General features: G+C 40.6%; 1 protein-coding gene across 1 annotated transcript in view; it reads right to left on the reverse strand.

The window, feature by feature from the left end:
• The window catches only part of LPL (lipoprotein lipase), a 30,966-nt gene that overhangs the window by 13,141 nt on the left and 8,031 nt on the right, over positions 1 to 9,794 (reverse strand). The window contains exons 2-3 of the mRNA XM_027865535.1: positions 4,982 to 5,151; positions 410 to 589 (exon numbers count right to left, since the gene is read on the reverse strand). Of these exons, the coding sequence (XP_027721336.1) occupies positions 410 to 589; positions 4,982 to 5,151 (350 nt within the window). The remainder of the gene's footprint in view (positions 1 to 409; positions 590 to 4,981; positions 5,152 to 9,794) is intronic.

The following is a 9,794-nucleotide window of genomic DNA, read 5'->3' on the forward strand; positions in this document are numbered from 1 at the left end:
TGTGAAGGAAAACAAAATGGCCCTCTTGCCTTCCCAAGGGGAATTTGAATTTTATCTATGGAATTTTAGGCATCAAGTCAATGAATAGGGTGTGGGTTGAGGTCAATAGGAGGTTCTTCTCTATGTCCCTGAAATGACTCTGTGTAGGCGGGTTGCCTATTCCACCTACTTGGTCTCAACAAATCTGCACACTGGGCAGGGCAGGGCAGAGCAGGACAGAACTACATTTTTATCAGATAGTTTCACAAGGCTGAAAGATGACAGAAAACTTGAACTTTTAGAGAGATTTAAATTGCTCTTGAGGGGTATATGTACAAGTGAAGAAGAAGGAACACTGACCAGTGATCGGCTCTGGCACCCATAACCAAGAGAACTGTACGCCATGTTATACTCTTTCATATATGCTTACCGCCAGCCAGTTGATAAATTTAGCGACATCTTGTCCCACCAGCTTTGTGTAGCCAGCAGATACTGGATAATGCTGCTGGGCTCTCATCAGCCAATCGACTACAATGACATTGGAGTCTGGTTCCCTCTTGAAGAGAGCCCCCACAAGTTTGGGCACCCAGCTCTCATACATTCCTGTCACCTGGAAAAGAAAACAAAGGCTACCTGGTTAACATGATATTTTCTTAAAATATCAACAAAAAGGGTAGCTCAAGCTATCCATGGCCCACGGGGTCCATTGCTATCTACCCAGATTCAAAAGATGTCAAAGATGTCCCCTATCACATTGGGTGGACTCCCCGTGGAAGATTTCTGAGAAGATGAGGCCAACAGTGCCACAGAACAAGTAGGTCTGGGTGGGCTGCAATTTGTATCACCAGAGGCAGTATTGAAATCAAGGAACCTTGTGACTCCAGGAAGCCGTAGCACGCGCAGCAGCCATACCCTGGTAAACTGTCTTGGTACACTGGCTAAACCAGGTTGGGGGTAACTGACCAACAGGCCTCAAATCCATCAGTGAGTTAGGAGGGGATGTCTCCCCCCAGCATGTGAAGACTTCCCCCAGTGGAATGGTTGGATGAGAATAGCTTGTTCCAATGGTCATGAAGGCGGCTGAAGCAGGCACTGTGGAACTCTTAGAGCTTGGCCAGACATCAGAGAAGCCAAGGTCACCCATGGCACCCTGCACCATTGCCACTGGTCCTGACTGTTGTCCTGCCACTGAACTCAGGAAAAGAGAGGGAGGCTGATGACTGAGCCACTCTGCCACACTCATAAATCACGTGCAAGTCGAGCCATCACCTGTGATATTTATTGGTCCTCTTTGAAAACAAAGGACAAATAACAATGATGACTGAAATCAGTGAGATAATGGCTCCATCATAGTGTAGTAGAAGGAAAAGAGGGAATCAGTAACAGGAAAGCCCAGTCACTTAATAAACAAATGTGATGATACTCTTCAATTCAGCCCAACAAAGATTTATTAAGCCCTAGTGTAAGCAAGATGTTGTGTGGAGCCCTGGGGATGCAGAAACAAATACACGACAGGGATGGGGGAAAGGAATAAGTATTTATAAAGCACCTACTATGTGGCAGGCACCATGCTAAGCACTTTTTACAAATATTATCTCATTTTGATCCTCACAACAACCCTGCAAAGTAGATAGTTATTATTTCCATTTTACATTTGAAGAAATTAAGGCAAATTGAGTCTAAGTGACTCGCCCAGGGTCACACAGCTAGTAAATGCCTGAGGCTGGATTTGAACTCAGATTAACCTGACTCCAGGCCCAGAACTCTATCCACTGCTTTATGGAGCTTATATTCTATTGGAGAGTTAAGATGTCTACCCAAATGAGTACAGGATGAGGGAAATTGAGAAGAGAGGGAACACGAGAAACTTGGCAAAACAGGACAGAAGAGATGGCACCTGCATCGTAACTTGAAGGAAGAAAAGCATTCTGAAAGGTAGGGATGAGGAGGCAGGATATACCAGATTAGTGCGAATGCAGAGAGCCAAAGGATGGCATTTCCAATCTAGCTGGAATCTACCTGTTTGTGAAGAGGACAAGTATGAAAGAAGACTAGAAATGGATGTGGGAGCCTATTGTGGTGGGGGGCCTGGGGTTCCTCACAAAGGCAGATGGCAATGACACTGTGCCAAGCACATTGTGCTCTCCTACTTAGTCAAGCCAGTCTTTTTTTCCCAGGTAAATCTTCACTCAGCCTTAATTAGAATGATCATCTCAGGTCCAAATTAATGAGGTCTGATTGCATTATGTTATCTTCAAAATTGGTTTAATTCACTTTGTAAAAATTAGTAACCTTGCCAATTGGAAATGCTTCATTAGATTGTTTTATTCATTTCTATAATTTTTAATATGATTATCTGATAATTCTCTACTTTTCTTCCTCATCCTACCCTCCACACAGCCCAGACTAGGTTAATCTATTATGGGACCAAATTCGGTTCAGTTCAACAGTACTGAGCATCCGTTAAGTATGAGGTGGAAATCACCCTAAAAGTTACTCCCTAAAAATAAGCAAGAGATGTTTGTCAGTGTAGGAACCAGGTAAAATGATGATCTCTAACTCTTGAACAAAGGGAATCCGCTGGTATCGGTTGGTACCTCGTGGGACTGGCTTATATCACACTAAAATGGCTTTCATTTTTTCCTGTAATACAATCAATTCTTAAAGGAATCAAGAAAGTTGGGTTCTAGAACCATCTCTGCCACTAAATGGACCCATGTGACCTGAAACAAGTCACTTCATCCCTCTGAGTCTCAATTTTCTCAACTGTAAAATGGAGGTAATAAAACATGCCATATCTAACTCACAGGGCTGCTAGCATAATAATATCATAGTTTTAGAGCTGAAGATTCATTACAGGTCATCCAATACAGGCCCCCTTATTTTACAGATCAAAAACTGAGACCCAAAAGAGATAAAGAACTAAGAATAGTTGCATAACCCAGTGTTACTTAGGGACCAATAGAAATCTTGTTGAACCCTCTCTTGGCAATCTGCTGCTTATTTTTCTTTGCATTCCCTCTGAGTGAGCACCTCGGGCTTCTTCAGCTTAGTTTAATAGGCCTGCCCCTCCCTTGTCCTCAGTCTTCCTCTCAGATGGTGCAGTGGTACCCTCCACAGCAAAGCTGCCATTCAGGAGGGGATGATGTCAGACTTGCAGAATGCAAGGTTAATCACTCCCAAAGGGGATGAGAGCTGCATCCTTCACAAAGAGGTCCCTGTACTTTAGTGCTTGTCAAGCAGAATCCAGGCAAGTGGCCGGGCTCCAATACAGCTGCTTCTAAAGGGCTTTCTGTGCTTGGTTGTGTGTGTGCTACATACTAAGCATTCTTTCAGCTTCTGCATGATAGGGCTGCAAGACCCCTTCAATTCCCTGCTTTGCAGAAAAAGCAGTTTCCCTTTGTGCAAGTGACAAGTCTGGCAGGAGAATCCTGTCTGCGAGTGACCCCAGGTGCAACAGGTTCCTTGAAACAATCCACCTTTTCAGATCAGGTAACCAGTAAATAGTAAGCAACTCACCAGAAATCTCCCATGCCCAAGGCGTCTGATATAGATACCTTTATCAATGGAATGGGCAGTGAGGTCGAATAGTGGATAGAGCAATGGGTCTGGAGTCAGGAAGACCTGAGTTTAAAACCATTCTCTGACAGTTACTAGTTGGGTGACCCTGGGAAAGTTATTTAACCCTGTTTGCAACTTCAGTATCTTTGCCAAAGAAAACCCCAAAACGGGCATGAAGAGTTGGACATGACTGAAAACGACTGAATAATGAAATCAATGGAATAATAATCAATCCAATCTTAAGGTCACATAATCATGCAAGTAGTGGCTCATTGTTGTTGTCGTTCAGTCGTACCTGACCCCATTTGGGGTCTTCTTGGCAAAGATACTGGAGTGGTTTGCCATTTCCTTCTCCAGCTCATTTTACAGATGAAGAAACTGAGACCACCAGGGTGAAGGGACTTGCCCAGGGTCACACAGCTAGTAAGTGTCTGAGGCTGGATTTGAACTCAGGAAGATGAATCTTCATGACTTCAGGCCTGATACTATTCACTGTGCCACCTAACACATAGTAAAGATTTAATTAAATATTTGTTGATTGACTAATTGACCCTCTGCCTTAATCTACTAGAGAAGGAAATTGCAAACCATTTGACAAACAAGCCCCCATGGACAGTATGGTCCATAGGGTCACAAAAAGTCTGACATGACTGAACAACAGACAATCCCTACATTATTTTTTGCAATCCCTTTGTTTTACAGATGAAGAAGCCAAGGGACAGCAAGTTAAGTGGCTCCAGACTCCCAGGCCCAGTGCTCAACTTGTTTGGATACACACTAAAAGCAGTTTCTGTCAATTCAATGAGATGAATTTCTAAACATCAGAGATTCTTCTACCTAAAACTAACTCAAGGTACATGTTCATATTTAACAAAATATTTTATAATAAAAATGTAGTTTATCTTGTTAACAAGATGTTTTATGGTCGGATGATAAACGTAGCATATTTGTGGACTGTGTTGACCATTCTCTGTTACTCACACAAAAATTATTATAACATTCAATTTGTGTTTATTGGAAAGGTTCTGAAGTTCTATAGTGAAAGAAAAGGTGACGAGACCGAAATTTGTTCGCTCTCCTGGCTCTATTTTCCTCATAACCTTTTAGTATCAATTTCAAGGACCATAGCCCTTGAAATTATGGAGGGATTGTCTCATAACATAATAAGAGATCATCACATAAAAGTCTTTTTTAAATCGGCAATGAAATGACCAGACATCTTGAATGAGCAAAAACCAAACAAGCAAATATTAGAGTCTGGCAAATTAAAGTGCTTATTCCCTTTTTCGGAGCAAATTTATGAGCATGTGAAGGGTGCAATTAGCACATACTTGGAATACATCACAGTGTTCACAAAACAGCATGCTTTTTTGGTTATTTACTTCTGACTCTGGGGTTGTAGCAGCTCAGGACAGCCCTTTCCTTAGGCATGCTCTCTTACCGTCCATCCATGAATCACCACAAAGGTTTTGCTGCTATGATTGAAGTTACAGTCACGCACTGAATTGATGTCCCCAGGAACAAGGTGGCACCTATCTTCTGTGATTTCTTCTGGGGTCCTCAGTGCAAACTTGCTTTCAATATCTCCAAAATCCTCATTTCCTCTTCTTCCTGTCAGTGAAAAGAAAAAAGATTAGCATTGTGTTTGGAAGGACCACAACATGAGCCTAAGGACAAAGAAATGATTATTAATGGTATCACTCCTCTGCTCAAAATAGCTATGGTAGCTCTCTACTGTCTACTCAGAGAAAGCTGGTGGAGTACTGGATAGAGAGCTAAACCTAGGGTCAGGAAAACCAGAGTTCAAATCCAGCCTCAGACAACTTACTAATTGTACAACCCTGGGCAAATCATTTAACTTTTGTCTGCCTCAGGGTTATTGTGAGGAGCAAATGAGATAATGTTTCTAAAGTGCTTAGCGTCATGCCTGAAAATAGTGTTAATATATATATATATATATATATATATATAAAATTATAAATGCTTATTCCTTTCCCTGCCAGATAAAAAAATTAAACTCCTTCGAATGATATTCAAGATCCTCCAAAGTCTAGCCACAGGTGCCCCACTTTAGTGGGGCACTCCACCCTGTTTCTAAGGCTTTAAGATCTACAAGTAAATATCAGCTCTAAAGTTCAACAAGTAAACTATGGGTTCAAAGCCCAGCTCTCCTTCTTCTAATATATGTGATCGTAGCTGTGCCCTGTCCCTAATACCTACCTTGGTTTCCTGGACTAAATGATCTTTAAAGTCTCATCAGATATAAGTCTTCTAACTGTTACCCAAACTCTGCCAGCTATCATGAAGCTGAGCTAGGATGAGGATCCCCCAGTTCTCCAGCTCAAAAGCCGCTCTTTCCACCACTGTTATCATCATAATCATAATAGCTAGCATTTATATGGTACTCGAAAGTTTGCAAAGCACTTTACAAATATCATCCCATTTGATCCTCATAACAATCCTGGGATTTTGATATCCCCATTTTACAGATGAGGAAACCAAGGCAGATAGCAATTGAATGACTTGCCCAGAGTCACACTTACAGCAAATGTCTGAGGCTGGATTTGAACTCAGGACTTCCTGACTCCAGGTCCAGTGCTCTGTCTTCTCAGAGTATCAGGGCAAGTCAGAATGGGAGAAGGTAAAACTCATTCACAGGAAGTTTCTTTGTAGAACCCATCAATTTCTTTTTCTATTTTTTTTTAAGGCAACTGGGCTTAAGTGACTTGCCCAGGGTCACACAGTTAGTAAGTGTCAAGTGTTTGGTCTGAGGCTGAATTTGAACTCAGGTCCTCCTAACTTCAAGGCCAGTGCTCTATCCACTGCACCACCTAGCTGCTCATAGAACCCACCAATCTTAAAACAATGTTTTGAAAACAAAAAAAGGAAAACAATTATATTAATTCAATTAAATTAAAAACATTTATGAAGCACTAAGACAGGCATGAAAAAAAAAACCAATGCCTTTAAGGGCCAGAGGAATCATTTCATAGGGCCTAACAGGATCCCTTTCTCAAAAACTAATAATTATATCTTTCCTTCTAAATATTCTTTTGCATTTCTACCTAAGCAGCCTTTCACAGGAGGTCAAAATTAGGGCAAAAGAAGTAATCAGTTCTTAGTAGTTAATACAAAATGGAGACATCTGGGAATGAAAGACTTTTGGATGAATCTTCTGACTGGGGGTAGGCAGTTGAATACCAAGAAGACTTCCCTTGGTATCATATAGGAGAGACGACGTGGCTTAGTGGACAGACCATGAGACTTGGAGCCAGGAAGATCCAGTTCAAGTCTCACGTCTGATATTTATTGTCTGTGTGGCCTTGGACAAGTCACTTAATCTCTTGGCAGTTCACCAATCAATCAAAAAACAGTTATTAAGGACCTGCTTTGTGCCAGGAACTGTTCTAAAACTCTAAGTGGCAGAGAAAGTGCCGACCGAAATCAGCAAAGTTCCCTATGCTAATGAAATAACAGGTCCAATTTCTCTTCCTAATATAGACATAGAAAAAAAAAAACATACCAAAATGAAGATTCTGAAAAGGAGCAGTCAAAATTCAGGCATGAAGTCTATAACCCAAGATCAGGTAGACAGAACCAATAATATCCATAGGGGAAATCACAGACTTCTTTCTCATCTATTGGCAAATTATTTCTTTCCATTTCTTGCTAAACTGCTCTCTAAGAAGCTAACAATGAGTATGTGATCAAATTCACTACCATGCCTGAGCTTTAGCAAGAACAGTGCCTTTGGAATTTGAGTAAGGATTATGTCAATTCCCATTTATTTTTCTAACAGGAACAATAGAACACTTGTTAATTTAAGACATAATTAGATTTGTAAAGACAGACCTGACCGAGATCAATAATAGCACTGATAATAAAAACCCAAAGACTACCAAGGGATCTCACCAAATCTATCCTAATGTTATCTTGGGAATGTCCAGAGTTTTCAGTTGTAATAATCTATTCCCTGAGTCTAATATTCTAATAAGTGATTCATGATCAGTACCAAGTTTCTACTTCAAAACCAAAGGCAGCATTTGGCATTCAGGATCAAAAACCATTCTTGGCAAAGAGATACCCACATGGCAAGATCTGGACTTGAAAGAGAAATCTGTCCTAAACCATGATGAAAAGCCAGTCTTTAACACAATCTTCATTCCAATAAGGGCCCCAACAACATACTTGAAATAGCTGCATTCAAATTCGATAAACATTTATTAAGCTCCTCCCGTGTACCTTTCAGTGTTTTGTAAGAAAACTTCCTTTCCAAGCCCCATGTAAATAAGAGTCTCTGGCAGGGAGTGGAAGCAGGGCTGGCCTTGAGGTACGAAGACTTGGTTCAAGGTAAGTGTCTGAAACCTACCAGGTGTGCAAATCATCTTCCAGATCAATAACTCTCTAAGGCTGTTAGTTAGAGGAGTGTGGCAGCTCTGCTTGAGTGACAGGGAGAGTTCCCACCTAACCAAAGGATTTGTTTAATTGAATTCAGGCATCAGGAAAATAACAAGCACTGCCAGGATATATTTTGGTGTGGAGAGAATTCAGTGATCTCCCTAAATAACTTATCAACATCCAAATGAAGGGCATGTTCCCATAACACAGTGCCTTCTACTACTGTGTGGGATCTCTGAGCACAGGGGTCAAGTATTATTTCATCTTTGTACTGTTCCAAGCTATGAGCACTGTGCTCTGCAAACAAAAATAATCCATCATTTTCTATGTGTTAGAAGAACATTCCCTGCATTCTGGATCTAATGATTTAGACTTGAGTCTCCTTTCCCCAAACCAAAATAGATCCTAGCAGTGCTCACTTGCTTTCCTGAATTCAGTTGGTTGGTTGGTTGTTCTTGAAGAGGTCCAACAACATCATGAGGGCAATATTTTGACTTTCAAGTGAATTGGATTTAAGTGCATAACAAACCTATTAAGTGCAAAGCTCTATGTTAAGTTACTGGGTTATGATGCCTATGCTGATAGAAAGCCTGGAGACTATTGTTTGGCCAAGTTTAAATCTGTAATAAACATTACATACTCTGGCAATCTGTAGTTAGAAGTCCCTTTGAGAAACCTGAAATCTAATTGCAATACACAACTGCCCCACCTTTGCTTTAGCACAAAGAAGGGGATGGATTTCCTCTGGTGATTGAACAAAAGGCAAAGGGTTCCGTTTAATCCATCACCTTATGGAAGAGATCTGGGACTTAATGTTGTGCAGTGATTAGAATAAGGATACAAACTTGAGCAATGTAGACTAAATCATTCTACTTCTCTGTGCCTCGATTTCCTCCTCTGTTTAAAAAAGAGTAAGTTGGAGTGCCTGACATTTAAGGTCTTTTCCACCTCTAAAATCTGTGCTATGATAATCATACCCATGACAGGATGACTAAGGGAATACTTGCTACAATATGAGCTCTCCACAAGTTGAAGGGCCGCCTCAAGAAGAGAACACGTGTTTCCCTTCACTGGAAGTCTTCAAGCAAGAGCTAGATGGCCACTTGTCAACTACATGCTTGGAAAGGGATATTTGTTCAGATAGGACTCGCACTAGATTGTCTTGGAGGTCCCTTCTAACTCTGAGATGCTTATTCTCTGATTGACTGGTTCTTGCCTTTCCCCCTAAATAGTTATTCAACTTATATAGGTCTTGTGCGTCATTCTATAAATGGATAAACTACTTGGAAGTTCAGCATCCTATGATCCACAGAGAAAACCTTCTGTCCTAAAATGTTTTAAAAATCCTTATGTAGAAATGGTGCTATAAATTTTTCTTCTAAAATTATAAAACTCATAAGGTCTCTCCACTATTGAGTTTTAATTCTATGCCATAACCCCGAAACATCAAACTATTTATGAAACAAAATGCTCATTTTTTTTCTTGAAAGTGTTTACTGAATTTAAAGTTTTGGTAGGAATTAATCAATCAGTAAGTATTTATTAAGCCCTTGCTATGTATTTGATGTTGTATGGGTGCTAGAGATACAAATATAAAATCTAACCCATCTCTGCCTTCAAAGGGCTTATGTTCTATTGGGGATATTTACAACATGTGCATGAGAATACAAGAAATGAGGTATTTCAGAGAACACAATTATCTTCCAGATAATCACTACTATAATTCCTTAAAGATTCTTAGTTGCTTAAAAGAGTGAAATACGCTTTTTCAAACCTTCCACAATCCTAGCTGAAGCCATGTGTAGATAAAAGGAAGGAAGGAAGGAAGGAAGGAAGGAAGGAAGGAAGGAAGGAAG

The sequence above is a fragment of the Vombatus ursinus genome, unplaced genomic scaffold, assembly GCF_900497805.2.
Source record: "Vombatus ursinus unplaced genomic scaffold, bare-nosed wombat genome assembly UNPS02014778.1, whole genome shotgun sequence".
NCBI lineage: Eukaryota > Metazoa > Chordata > Mammalia > Diprotodontia > Vombatidae > Vombatus > Vombatus ursinus.